Source organism: Macrobrachium rosenbergii, chromosome 13, assembly GCF_040412425.1.
Source record: "Macrobrachium rosenbergii isolate ZJJX-2024 chromosome 13, ASM4041242v1, whole genome shotgun sequence".
Classification (NCBI taxonomy): domain Eukaryota; kingdom Metazoa; phylum Arthropoda; class Malacostraca; order Decapoda; family Palaemonidae; genus Macrobrachium; species Macrobrachium rosenbergii.
The window spans coordinates 51,602,184-51,627,838 of NC_089753.1; the positions used below are offsets into that span (position 1 = coordinate 51,602,184).

General features: G+C 40.3%; 1 protein-coding gene across 7 annotated transcripts in view; it reads left to right on the top strand.

The window, feature by feature from the left end:
* LOC136845306 (zinc finger and BTB domain-containing protein 44-like) overlaps positions 1–25,655 on the top strand; it is a 53,173-nt gene that overhangs the window by 16,494 nt on the left and 11,024 nt on the right. For all 7 annotated transcript variants that reach the window (XM_067115515.1, XM_067115518.1, XM_067115512.1 and 4 more), the window contains 4 exons: positions 1,090–1,725; positions 17,796–17,927; positions 18,943–19,147; positions 19,700–19,917. In XM_067115515.1, the coding sequence (XP_066971616.1) occupies positions 1,090–1,725; positions 17,796–17,927; positions 18,943–19,147; positions 19,700–19,917 (1,191 nt within the window). The remainder of the gene's footprint in view (positions 1–1,089; positions 1,726–17,795; positions 17,928–18,942; positions 19,148–19,699; positions 19,918–25,655) is intronic.

Consider the following 25,655-nt stretch of genomic DNA (forward strand, 5'->3'; position numbering starts at 1 on the left):
TCTGTCGGTTCCCCATATCCTTAAAGGGGGGGGTGTGGTCTCAACAGACCACCTTTACGTCGTTCTACCTTCAGGACATTGCCCACAAGTCCTTGGACACTTTTTCCTTTGGAACTTTGGTGGCTGCTCAACAAGTTGTGTAGCTTACCCGGCTCCTCTAAAGGAACAGGTAGCATCTCTCCTAAGGTGTTCAGTTATGAAAGTGACAGTGATTACATGAGTGACTGTCCTCTCCTCCTCCTTCCTCGTCATCCTTCTTTCTCTTCTTTTGGGCAGAGAGTGGGATTCGAGCTGACACATGCTGGAACTGGCGGCCGATACAGCTAATTCTACACTTCGAGCAACCGTTCTATTTTTCTGTCATTAGATTCATAGAAGCAAACCCACTCCTTCCTCTAGCAAGGAGACCCTGGCAATAAGACAAACCCAATACTCATATTTACCTTACTGTCACCAACTTTATGTTCATCCTATCCTATTTTTGTATGAGGTTACGTTTCCCTCACTTATTCAAAAAGGCCCAGAAGTCTGACAGTTGATCATGCAGTTCCTATACTCCGATCATTGTGTCATAGGCACAGTACTCTTCCTCACTCTATCGACCAGGAAGAGAAACCCAGGTGTGGCAAACTCCAGTCAGTTCAGAGACTCACTCAGATTCCTCCCTCCAACAAGTGAGTCTTCCTAATGTAAAGGACTGAGGGTTTGTATATCGCTTCGGAACAAATCACAAATTTTTAAAGTAATTTATATTTTTACTAACTGTGCAATCCTGAGGTCCTTTACATTACATTTCATGCCCACCTCATGCCACCCCTTAATCTGATACCTGGGCTGAAAGGCAAATTGGAATGTTTACATCCGGGCAAGCGGGACTCCCGCCTATCAGACGGTAGTTAACTGCCTAACCACCTTGTTCGAAAGTTTAATGGACGTTTCCAGCTTCGCTGAGAGTAATTCCTAATGTAAAGGACCTCAGGTTTGTATAGTTAGTTTAAAAATTTGTGGTTTTTGTTTTTCAAGTATAATCATAAAATATGAAAATCATGTTTTTATACATGTCAACATTATATGTAATTTTATTTTCAGATTAAATACACAGATGCAACAATCATGTGTTCTGGGTACAGATATCCAGTTCACAAAGTAATCTTGGCTTCATCGAGTAAGTATTTTGAAGAGCTGTTGCACCAGACAGAAGATTTACATCCAATTGTTCATCCAGTTATAGTATTAAACAACATAGGCAAAACTGGACTCGAAGCCATTTTGAAATTTATATACGTGGGAGAAGTTAGTATTCAAGAGAAAGATGTTGTCCAGTTGTTTGATGCAGCCAGAGAGCTGAAAATTAAAGGGCTTTGTGATGATGTGTTAAGGAGTATTTGCCTTTCAAAAAAGGAGCAGAATTCAGTTATTGACAAAGTTTTAACTGATCCTATAAATTGTGAGGAAAGTACTTTGGAAAGTGAATCAGTGGATTCTGAAAAGAAACGAAAACTTGATACCGAAAGCCCTGTAAATTTAAGAACAAACCCTAAAAGGCATCGGAAAATTTATGGGAATGATTACCCGTCCTATGAAAATTCTGAAAGTGTTAGAAGTATAGCAAGTGGTGATATAATCTCAGGCCTTGGGTTCACAGCAGTTGAAGCCACCAGCAAAGGCATTCTAGGACCAAGCATTTCTGTAGATGAGACATTGCATTGTGACACTGAAGCTGAGGTAAGAGTGACAGATTTTACATGCTGTAATGATCTTTCTTTTGCATGCCTGTAGTTTTCAGAAACATGGTTGGTCAGTCAAGCAAGAAGACTAGTTTTCAAATACAGTGCTATTGCTCATGTAATGTAGTGTTCACCCTTTTATGTATTCTCATGTTTTTGTCCATCATGGCTTTAGCCTTACTGTTGAAGAAGTCTTCAATTCTTGAACAACGAAATAAAAATTTCCATCCTAGTCACACAGAGGTCCTCTAACTGTGGTTACTGGTGGTAGGACTCCACAAAATTTTAGGGTCTACTGTAATTTTAAAGACTTGTGCAATACAAGCAGCTATATATCAGGAGATAGTGAATTTATTTCTAAAAGTTGTCATGCCAAGACTAGTCTCTGGCTTGCGTGGTGAGCTAGACTCATGTTTGTAGGAAGAATAATATATAGTATTCAGCTTGCCTGATTTGGGACACTGGCCGTTATTTAGAGAAATCTGGTAATGAGGCATCTTTTATTCAAAGTCCCCTTTGTTATTGTTATTGCTTATAGTCTTAGTCATTTTCTTCTCTGAACTTTGACCTAAATGAACTTTGACAATTTCAAAGGTAATGCTCCAGTTATGGAAGTCCAACTGGATCATGAAGTATTGACAAATCTTTCAAATAACTACCTACAACACTTGCTGGGTAAGACCCTGCCTTCCTGTAGCAACAAGAAGCAAAAATAACACTAGCAAAAATTACATAAGGTTTCAAAAGTACAATGTATTTTTATATAAGTAACTTACCAAATAATTACATAGCTATTAGTTTCTACTTTACACGGCAGCTCAAAATTTGAAAATTGCTGTAGCTCTCTTTTGTTTTGGGTGTAGGCAGCTAGCCCCACCCACTTTTGGGGAAGAATAGGTACAACACAGCTAAAGAGCTCAATTCGTTTCTGCCAGTCAGTGACTAAACATTGGTTGCTGAGCAGCTCTGTGGATTCTTTTTCACCAGATGGTTGTGATTTTCACTTCATTTGGTGAAGTAAATTATTTTGTGATTTTGGTAGCACGCTAATCCTAATTAGCTTAGTTAGTATTTGTGACTTTTCCTATTGTGACTTTTGATTTTGATTTAGTATGTCAAACTCTAGCTTGTCTAGTGTTAGGTACTGCAGTAAAGGTTGCAATATCAGACTCATGTCAGCTAAATATGACAGCCACACGATTTGTTGTTCTTGTAGAGAGTAAGTTTGCTTGCCAGACCTTAATTGTGACGAATGTAAAGACTGGGATAAGTTGAGATGGAAAACTTCAAAAGGGATAAGGGGAGATGGAAAACTTTTGGATAAACTTCAGCCTGACAGACAGAGGAAGGCAACTGCTAGGGCCGAAGCTAGAGCTTCTGCTAGTCAGGTTAATTCTCCTAAGGTAGATGTTGATTTACCTGTCCCTTCAATGCCTGTGACTGCCTTTTCCCCTATCGCCAGTCCTCCAGTTTTTCCAGCTACTACGATTCCTGGCTTCCATTCTTCTGAACCCAATGCCATTGCCAGTCTAGAAGCTTGTGTAGATCAGAAATTTGATCTTCTTGTGAATACTGTTTCCCAGATTAGGAATTCGGTAAGATTTCTGATGGACAAGTTCAATAGTGTTGGTGCAAGTGCAGTGTCAAGTGCAGTGCCAGTAGAGGGGGTGGCTACTCGTCCCACCGACGCTCCTAAACCAAGGTTTTTGCTAAACTCCCCTTGCTCACCTGGGAGGAAGCAAACTGGCAGCCCAAGGGAGATTGATGGGTTTTGCCCACTGACCCTGTTGTGTGAAAATCCCAGGACTCGGACGGCCACTTGAAAGGCGTCCGGTTGGATGTGCATAACTGTTGTCTAGTGACTCGGATTCTCATGGGCCCAAAGGGCGCAGTCGGCACTTTTCAAGTGTATCCAGGCCATTGAAAAGTCTTGGTGCTTTGGGGAAGATGACTCACCCCCTGTCCGTAAGCGAGCCATAGAGAGAGATCACAGTCCTCTTCCCTCGTGCAGTTTATGGGGGCTCCCCAGTCAAGCTCCACTCCACATATATCTTCAGTAACCGCAGAGCACCTAAAGTCTGAGCGCCCAGTGTCCAAGCGCCCAGTGTATGAGAGCCCAGTGTACGAGCGCCCAGTGTTCAAGCGCCCAGAGTCTGAGCGCCCAGTGTATGAGGCACCCAGTGTCTGAGCGCCCAATGTATGAGTGCCCAGTGTCCGAGCGCCCAGTGTCTGTGAAATGTCCAGTGTCCGAGCGTTCGGCGCCCCAGTTAGGACATCCAGTCTCTGACCTGACAGGTGCAGTGTCTCCTATCATTGAGGACCTGTCTTTGAATCCAATTCAATGTTGGTTGGACAACATTTTAAACCTCCTTCAGAAACCTGCATCGGTGTCACAGGAGCCTGTGGACCCACCTATGACCTCTATTTCTTCTGATGAGGAACCCTTAGAGGAGGAACAACTGACTTCGAATTATTTGGCACTTCTGAGGTTTTTCTTTGTCTGCTACCCGATTTTTTTCTCTCTGGTACCCCTGACTTCTCCGGGTTCCACCTTCATGATGCGACAGCCTGCAGGTACTTCCAGGCTGCCCAAGATGGTGCTTTCCTCCTCCTCCAGGAAGGCTTTAGCCTATATTGACAGCTGGTTGGCAGAGAAGAGGGCTCCTTCTCATTTGATATGACAGAAGTATTTGTTGTATGCCACTGGAGAAGCTCCATCCATGGGAGTTTCTGCCACCTCTCAAGGGGACTTTTCCAGTCTCATTGATGCAACGTCGTTCGGCCTTCTCCTCAACCAGGATTTTATTTATGGCTTCGGAACTAGACCATCTCATCAAGGATATCTTCATGGTCTTCGAGGTCTTGAGCTTCCTGGACTGGACCAGGGGGGGCTTTGGCTGAGAAAATAGAAGACTGCTCCACTCTTCAGGAAAACTTCGCTACAGACTGGCTAGGGGTTCTCGCAAGCGCTGACAGAGTGGTTAGATATGGTGCCCAGGAGTTGTCAACCATCTTTGCAACAGGAATACTTAAGAAGAGGGAATTATGGTGTTCATTCACCACAAAAGTGTCCACTCCCTCTCAGAGATTGTCCCTCCTGTTTGCTCCTTTGGATTGTATGAGTTTGTTTCTGCAAGCTACCTTGGAATGAATGACAGCTGAACTTCAAAAGAAGTCTACACAAGATTTGCTAGCACAGTCGACCAAACATACTAGGGAACCAGGATGAGCACCTTTGGCAACTGCTAGTGTTAGGATACCTCCCCACTGTCACAGCAGCCCTTTCAAGGTGGCAGAGGCTGCTTTCAGTCCCACCCATGAACTAATCTCTGGTCAGTACGACCCAGTAAGAAGATGACCATCAAACCCACCATTCACAAGTAAGGACCCTGCCCTCCGTGTCCCTGTGGGAGCAAGCTTTTCCATTTTTGTGGCAAATGGAAGACCAGGAATGTGGAGCCTTGGGTTTTAAGTTCTAAAAGAGGGCTATGCGATCCCTTTCAGGGAGAAACCTCCCATAGTGACCTCAGCCCTATTCAAGAAACAAGCTGTGGAGGTGGTCAAAGATTTAAGCACAGGTTCTACAACCACCTGTTTGTTGTCCCCAAGTCATCGGGAGGATGGAGACCTGTCCTGGACTTAGTGCTCTGAACTTCTTCATTCAAACAACAGAGTTCAGAATGGAAACGAACCATTCGGTCCTATCAGCCATCCATCTGGGAGACTAGTTGGTGGCTATCAATATGCAGGATGCATACTTCGATGTTCTAGTTATAGAGGGATGAATGAATTTGTTTGTATTTAGCATTTCCCAACGTTTTGTGAGAGAGAGAGAGAGAGAGAGAGAGAGAGAGAGAGAGAGAGAGAGTGTAATTGTCGTTGTGAGTGGTCCAGTTGTTGGAGTCGTTTACGGCGCTGTCTGTCTGTGAAAATGTTAGGTAGATTTCGGTTTTGGGAGAGTCTTGAGTAGTTGAGGTCCAACCTTGAAAGTGGACGGGTGGTTTGAAAGTAATTTTGTTCTGGATACCGGTACCAAATATTGATGGTGTATGTGTCTCTTCTTTTTTGTTCGTTGTTGCATGAGGGTCTGTCCTCAGTTTTGTTTTGTGGTTTTTGCGTGCTGTGATTGGCAACCGTGGACCTTTATCCATCTCCAGCAACCGAAGATCAGGGTGAGTGTTGTGTGTTTTGTGGGGTTGAAATCCGCCACATTATATTTGGCGCCCAACGTGGGGCAGCTGGTGTTGCAGCTGCAATTAAGATTGGTGGCTGGTAGTGTAACTGGAGGAAAGGATGGAAGAGGAACTGGTGAGGTTGAGAGAGGAGTTGTGGCTGGCAAGAAAGGAGAATGCATGGTTAAAGAGTGAGAATCAGAACTTGAGGCTTCAGTTGGAAGAGATGGGATCATTGGTAAAATGAGCGAAAGAGGAAATGAAAGGGGAGATGGAAGAGTCAGAAGAGAGAATGGAAGAGAGGGTGGATAAAAAGTTGGAGGGAATGATGAAAAGTGTGGAAGAAATGGTGAAAGGTATGTTCAAGGGTGTTTTTGGAGAAGGGGCTGTTGGAGGCAGGTCCTCTGGAACGTGTGAAGGGGCAAGAGAGAAAGAAAAGGAGGAAGAAGTGAATGGAAGCGTGAGTGATGAAAGTGATGTGGGAATAGGAAGTAAGAAACGAGAGAATGAGAGACAGGGTAAGGAAAAGGGGAATGAAAAGCAAGGGAAGGAACAGAGGGAAAGTAGGATATAAGTCAGGGGAAGAAAAAGGGAAGAAGGGAAAAGGAAAGGAAACTGGTAAGAAGGGCAAGGAAGTGGGAAAGGCAGGAAAGAAGGGAGAGGGTGAAGATAGTAGTGATAGTGAGGTGGATGCAGGTGAATGGATAAAAGTGGATAAAAAGAGGAAGAAGAAGAGTTTAATGAGTAGGATGAATGTAAGTGTGGAAGTGGACTCTTTGTATTCGGAAGAGGGTATGAAAGGACAGAGTGAAAGTAGCGAAAGTGAGAAAGAAGTGAGAAAGGCTGTGTATGTGAGGGAGGTACCCCGGTGTGAAAGGTATGATGAGTATAGAAGGAGGGATGTGCATGATTTCTTCAGGGAGTATGAAAGGTTTTGTCAGGATAAGTATGGGGAGAGGAAGAGAGTGTGGGCACGAGAATTAGGAGAATATTTGACTGGGTTTTTGCTTGATATGTATAGGGTTATTATGAGTGTGGGAGATGTTGAGTATGACAAGGTGAAAGCTAGACTAGTTGAGCAAGCGAGGCGTATGAAAGCGAGTGTTAAGTATAAGAGGAAGAATGAATTTGATGAGGCAAGAGTGAAAGCTGGGGAAACCTTGTCACTGTATGCTTGTAGGCTGGAGACGTTGGCAAGGAAGAAGTTTGGGGATGATGGGATAGATGAATGTAAGGAGTTAGTACGGAAGTTGTTAGGGACAGTGCCAGATAGAGTTAGAGAATTTGTGAACTTGAAGCGGAATGAGAAGAAAAGATGGACGAGTGAAAGGTTGACTTGGGGAGAAGTTTTGGAAATTGTAGAAGATTATGAGCGTGACAGGATTATAAAAGAGAGTAGAAGTGTGAGTGTAAGGGCTGGGGTAGATGAGAGAGTGCCAGAGTTTGGAAGCTTTAGGGATGCAGTGTTGAGGGGCCCAATGAGAATGGCCGATAGTGTAATAGATAGGAGTGTGAGAGCAAGTAATGTGGAGGTGCCAGTGAGGATGAATGGTGGGTTTGTAAGGGAACAACGGGTTGGACGGGTTAGGGATAGTAGTGTACAAAGGGGAAGGTCGGTGAGTGGAAGTCGAGCGAAGTGTTTTAGATGTGGAAAGGAAGGACATACAAAGAATGAGTGTAGGTGGGCTTTAGGAGCGTGTTTCGGGTGTGGGCAATCGGGACATTTGGTAAGTGAGTGTATGAAAGATAGGGGGGTTAAATGCTACAGGTGCGGACAGGTGGGTCATATTGCTAATGGTTGTAGGGGTACCCAAGTGAATGTAATATGTGGCAACTGTGGTAAGAATGGGCATTATGCGAGAATGTGTTCAGAACCGAGAGCGAAGTGTGTCGAATGTGGAATGGAAGGGCATGTATCAAGTGTATGTAGACGAAAGAGGGTGACTGTGACAGCGAATTCGGGAAACTGAGTGTGAAGGGGTTCAAATGGGTGGATCCTCCAGGATGCAAGCGGTGCGTGTGATGCATGTAACGTGAGGGTTGTTGCATGAGGGAGGCTTTGCTGGAAAGACTGACGAGTGCATGAGTGTGCAAGTGTGTTGTAAGGGAGTAAGATTGATTGCGTTAGTAGATACCAGGTGTAGTATGAATGTCATATTTAAGAATGGATGTGAGAAATTGAGGAATACGTGTGAAATTAGGAATTGTCAGGGGGAAGTAAGAGGGATTGGAAATTTAGGGGTAGCAGTGGTTGGAAGAGTGTGTGAACGGTTAGAAATTGGGGGTGTAATGATGGATGAAAGTGATTTTTGTGTGATTGAGAGTACGAATGATAAATATGATATTTTGTTGGGATGTAAGTTTTTGAAAAAATGCGGGATGGTGGTCCGTCCTAGTATGAATGTAATTGAATTACGTATGAAAGGGGATGTGCTTGGGGATTTGTATTCAGGGAAGGATGGTAGGGTTGAACAAAAATTGTGGAAGAGAGTGCCTGTAATTGCGACAGAGGGTAAAAGTGCCACATGAGATTGGAGAAGTTGTGAGTGTGAAAGTGGCATGGCTGGATAGCCTCAGGATAGCCAACAATGATAGTTGTGAGTATGTAGTTGAGGGTATAGACGTAAATAAATTAGTCAGGGCAAATGTGTGTGTATATGATGGGGTTTTGAACATGGGAGATCCGAGGGTATATATAACGTCATTGCCGAGTGTCAGGAAGAAGCGAGTCCGAGGAATATGTGAGGGAGATTGCGTGGGAATATTATGTACATTGGTGAATGTGGATGATGAGAGGTACGTGAAGGTACAGCAGGTGATGACAGGTGATTTGAAAGGAGTTAATGATTGGATGTATGAGGAGTTGAAAGAAAGAGTAAAGGTAGATGAAAATGTAAGTGATAACGTAAGAGAACGATTGAGGAGAATGTTGTGGGATAGGCAGGGGGCGTTGAGTCGTGGAGACGAGGATTTTGGGGGATCGAAGCTTCCAGAATTTAAAATAGTTCTGGAAGACGACACCCCCATATATGAGCGTCCCCGACATTTTTCTCCGTCTATCAATCGTGAGATAGAGGAGCAGTGTGAGGAGCTTGAGAGGGTGGGAGTGATTGAAAGGAGTACGAGCGCCTGGAATAGCCCCATTGTACCGGTATGTATGCCAGATGGAAGTTTGCGAATGTGCGTGGATTATCTGAAGGTGAATGAAGTAACTGTGAAAGAGCGATTCCCGATGATTGTGGTGTCTGATTGTGTGTACAAGATGAATGGAATGAAAGTGTTTACAAAATTAGATCTGGTAAGGGACTATTACCAGATGCCTCTGGAGGAAGGGAGCAGGCATATTACGGCCTTTTCTAGTAGTTCCTGCCACTACCAGTTCCGGAGATTAAGTTTCGGACTGGCTAATGCGCCTGCTGCCTTCCAAAGGGCAATGAATGTGGTTCTAGCTGGGTTTGATCGCAAGAAGGTAACTGTTTTTATAGATGATATTTTGATAGCGAGTGAGACTGTAGAAGAGAATTTGGAACTGCTTGAACGAGTGTTAGAAAGGTTGGAAGAAGTAGGAATAAAAGTAAAACTTGGAAAGTGTGCTTGGTTGGCTGGGGAGGTGGAATTCCTAGGACATATAGTGAGGGGAAGAGGTGTAAGGAAGAGTGATAAGTTTATGAACAAGGTAAGGGAATTTCCACGTCCCCGGAATGTGCGTGAGTTGAAAGGATTTTTAGGTTTAATTGAGTTTGGAAGGAAGTTTATAAAAGATTGTTCGGGATCGGGAAACCACTTACTGAATGGACGGGAAGAGAAATTGTGCAAGATTGAAATGGGATGAGCGAATGATCAAAGCGTTCGAGAGATTGAAAGAGGAGGCTGCAAGAGACGTGACGTTGGCTTTCCCGGACTATAGTGAGAATGCGAGTAAACTAGAACTGTATACGGATGCAAGTAAATATAGTATGGGAGGATGCCTGGTACAAATGCAGAAGGCGAATGGGGAAGAACAATTGAGAGTAATTGCGTATGTGAGCAAGGCGTTTGGAAGGGCAGAGTTGAAATATTCGGTGATTGAAAAGGAATTGGCTGCTATAAGGTTTTGTGTGAAAGCGTTGAAAGTATTTTTGTATGGGGTGGATTTTGTAATACGGACGGACCATCGACCACTAGTATATATGGTTAAAAAGGAGAGTGCGAATGCTAGAATTGCGAGAACGATAGAGGATTTGAATGAGTTTAGTTTTAAGGTAGAGTATGTACAAGGTAGACAGAATGTTGTTGCAGATGCTATGTCGCGTATGTGGACTGAACAAGATGATAGGGTTAGGAGCGACTGGGACCCGGACCAAGTACCTGTAGGATTTGTGGTAAAACAACAGTATGTAGGGGAGAATCGAGTGTGGGAATGTCTGTTTGGGGGTTGAGTAATTTGGAAACAAATGGGTTGATTGACGGAGTACCTGCAAGCATGAATGAGTTACGTCAAAAGGTGATGAATGAAATGCTGGAAGGAGGAGTGCGCGAGGAAGGAAGGGAATTAGATGAGGAGGAAAAGTTAGTGAAAGTGTTGTTAGTAGTGGCTGAAATATTTAAAATTACAGTACGATTGTTCTTTGGATGGAATAGGCCGGTGGAGTATAAAGGAGGGGTGAATGAAAATGGTACGAATGTAATTTTAAATGTTCAATGTGGAAAAGATAATTGTAGCTCGCTGGTTAAGAAAGTTGATTGTGAGGAAAATGAGAATATCGTTGAAGATGAATGCGATGAGGATGGTTGTGAGGAAGCTAAGAAGGTGAATGTAGCCGTGAGAGCGTGTATGCATGAAGCGAAAGGTAAATTAGTAACGAATGTAGTAGTGAATCAGAGTGAATATTGTAGTTTGGTAGATATGGGAGCACAAGTGTCGTTAGTGAGTAGTACAGTAGTGAGTGAATTGGAAAGGTGCGATTGGGATATAAAAAGAAAATCAACAAGTGTAAGGATACATGGTTTGGGACAAGGGAGTGTGTTAGTATGGGAGGAGGTACAATTAAAAATTCAGTTAGGGGGATTTGAAATAATAAATAATTTTGTAGTCATGGATGAGAATGATATGCCAACCTGTTTTTTATTGGGAATTGATTTTATGAGAATGCATGATATAAGTGTGGATGTCGGGAGGGGAATTTTAGGAAAGGGCGGCAGGGAAATAACGAAGGTTAAAGGAAGGGATGTGTCTAAAACTAGTTTTATAGGTATGGTAGATATTGCAAGGAGTGAAAATGATTTGTTGAGTGAAGAGGAAATTAAGCAAATGCAAAATCAGTGCATGAGAATAAGTATGTTAAGAGAGTGTATGTTAGAGGGTGTAAGAGTAGGAAGTTGGCCGTGTGAGTTAGAAGTGTATAAGCGAAGGGCTAAGAGATTTGTTGTATGTAAAGGTATAGTTTATTTTTTGCATCAGGAAGGAATATGGGATGGGGAAGTGTATGTGCCAGTGTTTTCGGAAGACGCAGCCGTGGGTATGTGTTTATTAGTGCATGATAGGTTTGGGCATCTGGGGAAAAATAAATTTTGGGAATGTATGAGAGAGAGATTGTATGTGCCTGGATTAAATAAAATTTGTGCGGATGTAGCGATTACGTGTGCGAACTGTCAGAAGGGTAAGTATCAAAGTGTGCATGCGAATCCACCTGTGTTGCAATTGCAGATGAAAGAGTTATTTGAGATGGTTGTGATTGATTGTGTGTCGTTGCCTGTGACTGCTAGAGGACATGGGAATGGTTGTAATGGTAGATCATTTGAGTAAGTTTGCATATGCAGTAGCGATTCGAACAAAAAGAGTGAGACTGTAGCGAGAATGGTGGGTCAAGTGATGTTGCCAATGTGTGTGTGCAAGCCGACGCGAATGTTGAGTGACAATGGGCCTGAATTTGTTGGATGGGAGTTTGAGCAAATGTTGCGTGATTGGGGCATAGAGCATGTGTACTCTACGCCGTATATGCCCAGTGCGAATGGATTGGCGGAGCGAACAGTGAGAACGTTGACAGAGATATTATGTATGATGAGTGAATGTGATAATGATTGGGATGTAAATGTTGGGTGAACGTTGTGCGTGTACAACGCCACCGTGCATAAGGGTATTGGTATGTCTCTGTGTAAATATGTATTAAATTTTGAAAAGATAGTGAGACCGAGATTGGGTATATCTGAGAATGATAGGGAGGTATAGAAGAAGGCGCATGAGAGGTTCGAAAGTTACAAGGTGGGCGAGAAAGTGTTGAAAGAAGTAATCGAGAAAGGGCGGTTGAATGTAAATAAAGTGCATGAAAAATTTGAGGGTCCGTATCAAGTGTTGGAAGTTGGTCCCAGCGGGCTTAGTTATGTTGTAGGGGAAGTATGTGTAGATGGTAGTGTGAGAGAAATACGAGCGCATCATAACCAATTGCGTAGATGGAAGGATGTACCAGAATATGTGAGAGAGAATGGGGTGTATAAATGGTTGAAATCGAATGTGGGTGAACCAAGTATGCATGAGAGCTTGTGTATGGAGGATCAGCAATTTGTTTTGATAGAGTATGGTAGAAAACGTAAGAAAGGGAAGAATGTAAGTGAACGGAATGATCGTAAGTTGTGTGACAGGGATGTGAGTGCCAAAGTGAAAATGAGTGATAAAGCGTGTAATACGGATGAATGGGATGGTATGAATAGGACGTATAGCATATGCGGGTTTGATATAACTGAGTTGACTGAACGTGTAGGGGTGAGTGAACGGTTGGAGGTGAGCGAAAGTGTAAGAGTAAGAGAGCGTAGCAGTAATATGCGAGTGATTGAAAGCATGAATGAATCGTTGCAAGAATTCGAAAGGTCAATGAGCGAATGGGATGGGTTAGTTGAAGAATTGGGGGAGGTATTTGGGAACGAGTTAGAGGGTATAGATGAGATTGTGGATGAAATTGAGAGTGGTAGTAGTGAAGAAGATAGCGTGAATCTGAGAGAGAATGGAGGAGAAAATATGAATCTGAATGTTGCTGGAAGAGAAAGTGATTCTGAGAGAATGATTGCATGCCCGCGAACGCGATCTAGAGGACCTGCTAGTGAGCATCCGTGGGTGTTGCGTAAGGCAGTTTGAATGCAGTGTGAAAGGTGTTAGTTGGGAAATGCTAAAAAGGGGGGAGAATTATAGAGGGATGAATGAATTTGTTTGTATTTAGCATTTCCCAACGTTTTTGTGTGAGAGAGAGAGAGAGAGAGAGAGAGAGCGAGTGTAATTGTCGTTGTGAGTGGTTCGGTTGTTGGAGTCGTTTACGGCGCTGTCTGTCTGTGAAAATGTTAGGTAGATTTCGGTTTTGGGAGAGTCTTGAGTAGTTGAGGTCCAACCTTGAAAGTGGACGGGCGGTTTGAAAGTAATTTTGTTCTGGATACCGGTACCAAATATTGATGGTGCATGTGTCTCTTCTTTTTTGTTCGTTGTTGCATGAGGGTCTGTCCTCAGTTTTGTTTTGTGGTTTTTGCGTGCTGTGATTGGCAACCGTGGACCTTTATCCATCTCCAGCAACCGAAGATCAGGGTGAGTGTTGTGTGTTTTGTGGGGTTGAAATCCGCCACATAGTACACCCAGACTCCAGGAAGTATCTGAAGTTCATCTTCCAGGACAGAGTCTCCCAGTTTTGGGCACTGTGCTTCGGCTCTCCACAGCCCCTCAAGCATTTACCCATGTTCTTGCCCCTATGGCAAAATGGCTCCACCTCATGGGAATCAATGCATGTCTATATTTAGACGACTGGCTCTTATGCTCCCCCTCAAGATCCAAATGCATGGAGGACCTTCAGAAGACGCTCCACCTCGCCCAGGATTTGGGTCTTCTAATCAACTTCAAGAAATCCCAACTAGTCCCCACTCAGTTGATTCTTTATTTGGGGATGAAGATTGATTCTCTGTATTTTTGGGCTTTTCCATCCTATCAAGGGATTCAGAACTGCCTTCGGGAAGTTCGAAACTTCCTCTCTCTTCTGCCTTGCTCAGCTAACAAATGGATGAGCCTCTTGGGAACACTGTCATCTATTGAGAGGTTTGTGCCATTAGGGAGATAACACACCAGAGTGTTGCAGTTCTTCCTCAAGGCCAGTTGGCACAGGAAGACCCTTCTGGATTCATTTGTCTTCCCCATCATTCCTGAAATCAAGGAATACCTTTGGTGGTGGCTGATAGAAGACAGGTTTTCAGTAGGAAAGTTGCTGCACCCTCTGAGACCGAGCCTAATGCTGTACCCAGATGTGTCAGATCTGGTTTGGGGCCCTACCAAACGACATGGAAGTTTCCAGGACATGGCCTCCAGCTGAAAAGGAACTTACACACAAATGTGAAGGAGCTGAGGGCGATATATATGGCTGTACAGTTCTTCTCAGCAGCAACTTTTAACAAGAATGGTCCATTCGGACAGCATGACCCCTCTGGCCTACATCAGGAACCAAGGGGGGACTCACTCCTTACTTTACAAAGCAGCCAAGAATTTCCTCTTGTGGGCACAGGACAATCGTACCAGCATTGTGACCTGCTTCATTCAGGGCAAGCTAAACTTCCTTACGGATAAATTAAGTCATGGCAACAGGTTCTACTGACGGAATGGACACTGAATCCGCAGGTGTGCACCGACCTGTGGAAGCAGTGGGGAAAACTGTCAATAGACCTGTTTGCAACGTCAAGGAAACATCGTCTCCCTCTGTTTTGTCGGCCAGCTCCAGATCCTCAGGCATGGGCGACAGATGCCATGCTGCAGGATTGGTTGGACTTAGACGTTTAAGCCTTCCTGACATTCAGCATGGTAAGGGAAGTATTGAAGAAGTTGTTTACACCTTCCCGCCATTCAGCATGGTGTAGGAAGTGTTGAAGAAGTCATTTACACCTTCCCGCCATTCAGCATGGTGAGGGAAGTGTTGAAGAAGTTCATCACTCACAGCAACACGTTAGTGATTCTAGTAGCTTCATTTTTGCCGCAGAAAGAATGGTTCTTGGATTTTCTTGGCCTACTTGTAGATTTCCCAAGGCTATTCCCTCAGAAGAGAAGGCTTCTCAAACAGCCTCATTTTCACTGATTCCACCAAAGCTTATCCACTCTTGCTCTGACAGGCTTCAGACCTGTCAGGGAGCTTGTCAGAGTGAAGGGTTTTTCAAGAAAGGCTAGAGAAGCAGTTGCAAGATGTAGGTGCCGATCTTTTGCTACAGTCTACCAGGCAAAGTGGGCTGTCTTTCGAAGCTGGTGTCGAGAGCATAACATCTCATCTTCTAAAACCACTTTAGCTCAAATGGCATATTTTTTGCTCTTTCTGAGGTCTTCAAAGGGATTAGTTACATCCACCATCAAAGGATACAAGGCTATGTTAAATTCAGTTTTTTAACAGGCAAATAGATGTGTCTGCAAATCAGGATGTTAGTGATTTGATAAAATTATTAGATACGTCAAAACAAGAAAAATCAACCTCGATCACCTGGAACTTGGACTTGGTTCTTAAATGGCTTTTGGGCCCTCCATTCAAGCCCTTGAACTCCTCTTCTCTAAGGGATTTGATGAGGAAAAACTTATTTTTAATTGCCTTGGCCACGACTAAAAGAGTTAGCGAACTACAAGCCCTTGATAAGAAGGTGGGTTTTTCTCAAAGGAATGCAGTATGCTCATTGACCCTAGGGTTCTTGGCAAAAAACGAGGATCCTTCTAACCCCTGGCCACGTTCATTTACTGTCAAGAGCTTGGCTGATATCTTGGACCCAGCAGATCTGGAGAGAGTGCCTTGCCCAGTAAGAGCACTTAAGATTTTTATTGAGAGAACTAAAGGGATTAGAGGTTCTTCGCAAAATCTCTGGCGTTCGGTTAAGGACCCCACAAGTCCATTATCCAAGAATGCCTTAACCTTATTTTTAAGGAATGTGATTTCTGAATCACACTTGAGAATTCAAGGGGATGTCTTCCCCTTTTGTAAAGTAAAGGCCCATGAAATAATGGCAGTTGCCACTTCACTGGCCTTTAAACATAATCTCTCACTCTCCACAATCTTGCAGTCCACATATTGGAGATGCAGGTCGGTGTTCGCTATGCATTATCTTCATGATATAGAAACAGTGTATGATAAATGCAGTACATTAGGCCCATTCTCAGCGGCTGGCATGGTATTGGGGGATGAAGGATTGGAGGAATGCCTTCTGTTTCCTCTATCTCCTCTCCTTGATTAAGGATTGTCGAGTTTTTACTTTGGAAGTCTGGGGGCACTGCGTGCCGAGAGTGCCCACCAGTCATTGTTTTTTATGGTTGGGTTTGATTATTTTATATGTGGTGTAGGTAAAATTATCTGGTTAAATTTTTGTTGTACTGAGCCCAGGGCAAGGGCACATATATGTATATCTATATATATTTCTTGGATTGTAAGCTTTGGCAACCTGCAATACACTCTTATGTTGCAAAGCTCCAACTAATGTGGGGGCGACCCTTGGCTATACCGCCACACCACTACAGGTCAAGAGGAGCTCTGACCAGAGGCAGTAGCTGTCTGCTGTAGCTCCCTCACCGGGTAAGGTTACAAGAAGATGCCAGCTAATTTTTTCTATTTCAAATTCATTTCCGTCTGAGTGTATGTCCATGTATCCCACCTCCTATCAATGTGGGATTCAGCTATGTAATTTGGTAAGTTACTTACCGTATATAAAAATGACATTTTTAAAAAAAAATTAAGTTTTATATATACCTACCAAATAATTACATGATTGGAGCCCTCCCTCCTCCCCTCTCATGGACATAGGGCACAAACAAATTGAGCTCTTTAGCTGTGTTGTACCTATTCTTTCCCAAAAGTGGGTAGGGTTAGCTACCTACACCAAAACAAAAGAGAGTTACCACGATTTTCAAATTTTGAGTTGCTGCATAAAGTAGAAACTAATAGCTATGTAATTATTGGTAAGCAAAATTTTATTTTATTATAACAATGTCATATTTGTTTCACACAGACAAATTAATTGTGTATGCTTAGTTTCTCTTCTTCTTCATTTGTTTTGTGGATTTTCTTAGTCAGCTTGTCAGTTGCCAGGGTTGCCTGCAAGGATCTGTGCTTACCTTCTGTAATTTCATATCATTTTTGTGTTGTCTTCTTATTCTTGTCTTACTTTTGTGCTTGTTTTGTAAGAGTATTGGGTTATCATCTTTGACAACATCTCTTTGGAGGTGACTTGAAATGTAGTTATTTTTCTTCCTGGTAATGTGGAGGAATTTATTTAATTTAATTTGCATGGTTTTATGAGCATAATTACACCCTGGTAGAAGTAATTTTTATCTTGCTTTGTTGTATGTACACTCCCTGTTCATTTGTTCATAGGTCATACCACTGAGTTCCCTGAAACTCCATATTCCACCTACATTAAATAAGTATTTTGTTTGTTTCTGTTCCTCCCCTTGATTTCCTTAGTGTGTTATTCATTGAAATTGTGGTTATGAATTTTGATAATACTTGTACTTTGTTTGTAAGGAAGTGTGATAGTACCACAGTCTCATTAATTTTTTCATTGTGCTATAATTTTGTTGTCTATTTCAGCTTGATTATAAGGTGAGCATATAAGATTAATGCACTTTCATATTTACTAGTCTTGTACAGTATTTAATTCCGCTGACTGGTTCCACTCATTTTAAAAATGGTAAACTTTTACTTACTGAACTGTACATTTTTCTTACACATAAAAGAGACCATTTTCCCAAACTGTGGCAGTTGATAGAATTCTTTGCAAAATGATAAGACCCATAACATACTTTAATCGCATTAACAGAATACAAATGATATTTTCTTTACTCAGTAAAATAAAAGCATTTCAGAAGTTTCCCAGTGTTTAAAAAACCATTGGAATGTGATATGATTTATTCAAGATGTTTCTCATGTTTTAGAGCAGTGTCGGGGAGCTAAATGAAGAAGAGAACAGTTTGTTGGCCAATGATGAGTATTGTGTGGATGTCAAGGAGGAGGTTTTTGAGGAGTCTTGCAGTCCTAACACTGAGACCATATTCCTTCCCTTTCAGGTCAGTATTTACAGCTCAGTTATTATTATTGTTATTCAGAAGATAAATCCCTATTCATATGGAACAAGCCTACTGGGGCTATTGACTTGAAATTCAAACTTCCAAAGAATGTGGTGTTCATTTGAAAGAAGAACAGAAGGTACCTAATAGGAAATACAGAAAGAAGAGAGCAGAAAGTCTTTCCTCAATATCAAAAATTTTACATTCCACAGTACTTTTGCATCAGATTTTCCCCTTTACATGGCTAGACTTGATATTAATTATTTCCTCTATATTGTGTCTCGTGTGCAACTTTAGTATAAATTTCCTTCAGTTCTACATCTTCATGAATGCCCCTCTATGGATAATGCCCCCCTTTCCATGATTTCTAGTGTTCTACTGGTTTTTCCTGCTACCGTAGGCCTACTCCCACATCAACACATTTTTTTACTAACAGCTCGCCCCGCATTATCACATCTAAACTATCTAGCTGTTGAAATCTCCATGTATTTTCCAGGTGCCAGACACACCTTTTCACAACTTCCTCATTCACACTTCAAATGAGAAAGATGTTGAGAGATGTGGTGTCCAGCAACTGGAAAATACGTGGAAGTTTCAGACTGACAAGGTTTGGACATGTTTGAAATGGGTCACCTAAGTACAGTATGTCAGTAGCTTGCCTATGTTGTGCATACCTTGCTGCATTGCACCATGTGACTATTTCATCTTAAATAAAGTGTAGCAGGTAATTTAATATATTGACAATTATGTAATGTTTGAAAACTACTGAAATGTCCAATCATTTTGCTTATTGATCCCTTATAAAATGTATTTATATACAATCTTTAATTTTTGTGATTCTGTATTATCATCATGATTTACATATACAAAGTTTCTTTGGTGCTCCAGAGGAACCAGGTGAATGCATAAATTTATTTTTCATAGTAACTTTAATATAAAATTATTGAAGCATACAGAAACTTCGTTCCCATGGCTGTTGAGAATTTTTACCAGGCATTTATTTATTTGAATGTAGGATGAAGCAGAAGGAGTATCAAGTGTAAAAAGTGAGAATGAGAGTCTGGATGACCAAGAGATATCAGATCAATTTGAAAGTCCAAGAATGAATGGTGATGATCCACATTGTATTTCAAGTGCTTCAGGACAGGATTCTTCTTTGCCTACAGAGTTACAAGGCCCCACTTTTGATGAAAATTCAGCCATACCTGTGGAGTTCTTGCGTGAGTATTTCTACCAGGACATTTATCTGCTTATGTGAGGAAGTTTGACATTTGCATCATTGAGTGGTGCTTGTAATTAATTTTTTTCACTTACAAAATACAGTAGTTGTTTGTTGATTAAGGTCAGTTTTTCTTAAGCATTGTTTGAGAAATTGTGGATAGAGGATAAGTTGGTTTTCACAGAGGCTGTATACTAAGGTTTTACTTGATACCAAAAGTCAAATGCTATCTTGGAGGTTCTCATAAGAAATGAGAGGGGTATTGATGAAAGGCGAGTTTGACACTGCTGGTGAGCTTTCTTTGTTGGTACTTGAAGAGGCCAATATGGTGGTAGTTCTGTGCACTAGGGGTGCATCTTTGATTCATCAGTAAATGTAGTGATTGTTGGCTTGTTTCTTCTTAGGAGCCACCTGATTTTAGGGGCAAATGACTTAATAATAAAAGAAAAAAGATGTATACAGTCTGTTCTACATATTCTTTCAAGAATTACTGTATACAATGTTTGGGGTGCAAGGCATGAAGAGCTAAATGTTTATTTTATTTTTGTTCCAGCTGATTTCTTGAAGGCATTCAAAGTGTACAAATTCAGTCCGTATTTACAAGGAAGACTGAAGGAGAAGTATTGGGAGCAAAGTGGAATTTTGCGCCTTATGAAAGGAATAAAAGATCATGAAATTACTCTGAAGGATGCTTCAAAATTGTTAGGAACTACATATAGTGTCCTCTATTGGCACTACAGTGTTAATTTTGGTGGAATAAAAAAGTTGTCGGTAAGAAATTTAGTGTCTCCTTTTCTTGTCAGCATTGAAATGTTTATTTTATTTACAAAGATTTTTTTCTATTTCAGTTAAATGAGATACAGTCATACCCTGAACTTACGCAAGGTTAGGTTCCAGAACCCCTCGCGCAGGGTGAATTTTCGCATAAGTTTGGCACGGTCTCTAAAAATGCTAACAAATGCTTATTTCTAAAGTATAAACACTAAATATGACCTAATCATGCTCCCAAATTATTAAGTTAGCTTTTAAATTAAATTAAAGTTACTGTAATTTCATCTAAAAGTTAGATGAAGTTAAGAAAAGAAATAAATGATTGACATAAAAATTGAGAGTTGGAAGAGAATTTCTGTCTCTCTCCCCTTCCAACCTACCTATTTTTAGAAGTTGTCTCAACCATTTTTTAATAACATCTTTAATCTGCGTCTCTTTATTTTTGTTCTGAAATGCTTTTTCATGAACAAATAGTGTTTTTTATTTGGACTAATACAACTCTTAGTTATTATGTCTATATGTTTTAGAATGTATGTGCCACACTAGCACATTTACACTTTGTAGATGGTACAGGTAAAATTAGATCAATTTAAACTATCTACTGTACAGGTAAAGATGTACAGAGAAATAATAAGTTGCAAAAATGTGTGAGTGCTAGAGAGAGAGAGAGAGAGAGAGAGAGAGAGAGAGAGATAAGGGTTGCCCTTACTTAAGAGAGTGAAATTATTTATCAGTTAGAGAATAACAGAGAGAGAGAGACAGAGAAGAGAGAGAGAGAGAGAGAGAGAGAGATTAGGGTTGCCCTTACTTAAGAGAGTGAAATTATTTATCAATTATTACGGAGACTGAGAGAATAACACAAGAGAGAGAGAGAGAGAGAGAGAGAGAGAGAGAGCGATAGGGTTTCCTTACTTACTTGAAATATCAATTATTAAGACTGAGAGAATATTTCTGAGATTAGAAAAGAGAGACAGAGAAATATCAAGTTAAATTATTTATGAATTATTTCGGAGACAGAGAGAATAACGAGAAAGAGAGAGTTATTCTTACGTTAGATATCAAAAGATGGAAATTCAGTATTAACCCTTAAACGCCTACTGGACATATCATATGTCGACTAAAATTGTCTGTTGGGTGCCAAGTGGATGTACCGTACGTTGACTACAAAAAATTTCAACCTTCGGTCAACTTTGACTCGACCAAAATGGTCGAAAAACAAAATTGTAAGCTAAAACTCTTACATTCTAGTAATATTCAATCATGTACCTTCATTTTGCAACAAATTGGAAGTCTCTAGCACAATATTTCGATTTATGGTGAATTTTTGAAAAAACTTTTTCCTTACACCCGCGTGGTAACTCGGCCGAAAATTTCAGAAATTCTTTCGTCATTTTGTCGTAATTTTTGCACTGTTTTATATTAGCTGTTACATAAAGTTTTATATATGAAAATGTGTGCAATTTCATGTAAAATACAGCAAAATACAGCCCATGGATGTAGCTTTTATCAGTTTGGAAATATTTTCATATAAACCACAATAACTGCCAAAATTTCAACCTTCGGTCAAATTTGACTCGACCGAAATGGTAAAAAAATGCAATTGTAAGCTAAAACTCTTACATTCTAGTAATATTCAATCATTTACCTTCATTTTGCAACAAATTGGAAGTCTCTAGCACAATATTTCGATTTATGGTGAATTTTTAAAAACTTTTTTTCCTTACGTCCGCGCCAGAAATTCTTTCGTCACGTTGTCGTAATGTTTGCACCGTTTTATATTAGTCGTTACATAAACTTTTATATATGGAAATGTGCGCAATTTCATGTAGAATACAACAGAAAATAACTCATGGTTGTAGCTTTTATCAGTTTTGAAATATTTTCATATAAATCACGATAACTGCCAAAATTTCAACCTTCAGTCAACTTTAACTCAACTGAAATGGTCAAAAAAAAACGCAATTATAAGCTAAAACTCTTACATTCTAGTAATATTCAATCATGTACCTTCATTTTGCAATAAACTGGAAGTCTCTAGCACAATATTTCGATTTATCGTGAATTTCTGAAAAAAAAATTTTTCCTTACGTCTGCGCGCGGTAACTTGGCTGAATATCTCAGAAATTCTTTCGTCACGTTGTCGTAATGTTTGCATCATTTTACATTAGTCGTTACATAAACTTTTATATATGAAAATGTGCGCAATTTCATGTAGAATACAACAGAAAATAGCTCATGGTTGTAGCTTTTATCAGTTTTGAAATATTTTCACATAAATCACGATAACTGCCAAAATTTCAACCTTTGGTCAACTTTAACTCGACCGAAATGGTCGAAAAATGCAATTGTAAGCTAAAACTCTTACATTCTAGTAATATTCAATCATTTACCTTCATTTTGCAATAAATGGGAAGTCTCTAGCACAATATTTCGATTTATGGTGAATTTTGAAAAAACATTTTCCTTACGTCTGCGTGGTAACTCTGCGAACATCTCAGAAATTCTTTCGTCACGTTGTCGTAATTTTTGCACCGTTTTATATTAGTCGTTACATAAACTTTTATATATGAAAATGTGCGCAATTTCATGTACAATACAACAGAAAATAACTCATGGTTGTATCTTTTATCAGTTTTGAAATATTTTCATATAAATCACGATAAATAGAAAAAATTCGACTTTCGGTCAACTTTAACTCAACCAAAATGGTCAAAAACTGCAATTGTAAGCTAAAACACGTACAGTCTAGTAATATTCAATCAATCAGCTTCATTTTTCAACAAATGGGAAGTCTCTAGCACAATATTTCGATTTTGGTGAATTTTTGAAAAAACATTTTTTACGTCCGCACGTTATTTAATTCATGCATCACTTTGTGATAATATTTTCTCTGTGTTGCTTTGATCGTTTTACAATTTGTTATATACCAAAATCATCGCAATTTAGTGTACAATACAAAGAAAAAAAATAACCTGTTAGCTTTAACCGTTTTGCTCACACAGCGATTTGTATAAAATTATATATGAAAAATTTTTTGTGCTGTCATATATTTCAATATTTATATATGATAATGATATTTTTTTTCATTTCTGATGGTTGCATACTAAACTTCAGGCAATGATAAAAAGAAGGAGCCAAAAATGAACTCTTATTCTTAAAAACTAAGCGTGCTGTGATTTTTTGAAAAAAACTTTTTTTCCGCTATTGTGCTAACTCCCGAACGCCGCCGGCATATGGGAGACATTTTTGTAAATAGAGGCTCGGCGTTTAAGGGTTAAACTAACTTAAATGAAATTAAAGTTACTGTATTTTTGTTTAAAAGTTAGCTTAATGCATTACCCTTAAAAAAAGAAATAAATGGTTAACTTAAGAATATAGGCATGTGTGGCTCTCCTCCATTCCACCGATCTATTTTAGAAGTCTTCTCAACCTCATTTTTAAAAACTTTATTTTGTTTCTTTCTCTTTGTTCTGATGTGCCTATGTCTCTATGTTTTAGAACAGTGCATTTACAGTTTGTAAACGGTACAGGTAAAATTAGATGAATTTAAAATTATTTACCGTCCGGCTAACAACATACAGAGAAACAGTACTGTAATACGTAGGTTGGCTAACTTCAAATGAAAGAGAGAGAGAGAGAGAGAGAGAGAGAGAGAGAGAGAGAGAGAGATAACAGTTGTCCTTACTTGAGAGAGAGAGAGAGAGAATTACAAGAAACATTTGACCGCTGATCAGCAACACTCTCTTTCTTGTCATGTTAAATGACATGTCTGACAGCTTTTGCCTATGATCTTCTTACAAAAGACAAGGGAAGAATTTGTTTGTTTAAAATAATACGAATTTTGTAATTACAGTTTTTTATTATTATTATTATTGTTATTATTATTATTATTATTATTATTATTATTATTATTACTTAATTTTATTAATCTTATTAATATTTGAAAATTAGTAGTTATTATTAGGTAAAAAGTTTAATTATCATACAAATAAATATACCTGTATACATGTACCATAAAAATTCTCTCATCTCACTAAAAGAGAGAGAAAGAAATTATTACTTTTAATAATATTTAATGTTATTTAATTTACACATAAAAGCTTGAAAACTTATAAATTACATAAAAAATTAAACATAAACACTTTTGCAGGGTTTCTCAGTGTTTGCAAATGTTCGCGTGTCTGTGAAAAACTCACGTATGACCATTAGTTAGGTTCCAGTGAAAAATTTGTGTGTCTGTGAATTCGTGTAACTCGAATCGCGCAAGTTCGGGGTATTACTGTAAATGGTTTTGAGTAATCCCTTCTGACACTGGTATAGTTGGCAGTGATTCATGCTTACCGGTGCTCTTTATAAAACCTTTAAAGTAATTGGATTCCCTCAGTTGCAGTCAAGAACTTACCCTGAAATATATTTACATTGTATTCTTTATTATTATGCAACTTCACACACATTTGCTGCAGCATAAGTTGTTTTTGTATAAAATTATGTTTTATATATGTAACTTACCAAGTAATTACATAGCTATTAGTTTTTACTTTAACAGCAGGTTTAGATTTGAAATTCTTGGTAGTGCTCTTTTGTTTTGGTGCAGGTAAGTGCCCCGCCCACTTCTGGGGAAGTATAGGTACAACATAGCTGAAGGGCTCCGTTCGTTTCTGCCGCTCAATGACCATACTTCAGTTGTTAAGCAGCTTTGTTTTGATGATCAGGATTGTTCACCAGATGGTTTTGCTTGTTATCAAAGGATATGGTGAAGTATTCTGTACTTTGGTAGCCTTTGTGCTATATTTTTTTAGCTTAGTTAAGCTTAGTTTGGACTTTTTTGTGGATTTTGACTTATTATGTCAGACTCAAGTGTGTCTAGTAACCGGTATTGTAGCAAAGGCTGCAATACCAGGTTGACTTCCTCTAAATATGACTCTCATTCTATTTGTTTTCATTGCCAAGGACAAATTTGTTCTCCTGACTTGACATGTGAGGATGTAGTAACTGGGATGAAGTTAAATGGAGAATTTTGACTGCTCATTTAGACAAACTAGAAAAAGCTAGACAGAGAAAGGCGGCTGCTAGAGCTGAGGCTAGAACTTCACTGTCGTCCATTCTGAAACCGGTTCTTTCGACTCGTGACTGCTTGTTCTCCTATTACTAGCTCTCTTGCACTCCCTTTTATTCCATTACCTGGCTCCTATCCCAGTGAACCTAGTACCATTGCCAGTCTCGAAGCCCAGATTGACAAGAAATTTGATGCGTTAGTTAATGCAGTTGCTCAGACAGGAGCTTCAGTGAGAGTGCTTTTGGACAAAGCAAGTGGTGAACCTAGTGCAAGTGTTGTGTCAGTGGAGGGGGTGGCTACTCGTCCCACCGATGCTCCTAGGCGGATGTCCCTGCCAGATTCCCCTGCACCTGGAGGAGACAAACGGTAAGTCCAAGTTAGGTCAGTGGGGTTTGCCCACGAGTAGTTGCTTCCTCAACCGAACCTGTCGCTATTTCCCAGGTTTTGGTACTTAAGCACTGGAAAGGTGTCCAAGTGGATCACACCTTGTCTTCCAGTGGTTCAGACTCTAATGAGCCTAAAGGACACAGCTGGCATGATTCCTCCAGGCCATTGAAAAGGCATTTGATGGAGAATCAGAACCCCTCAACCCCTTGCAAGCACCATAGGGACCAAGAGCTCTCTTATAACTATTGGGACGACGGAGAACTCCCAGTGGCTCACAAGCGCCCATTAGCCTCTA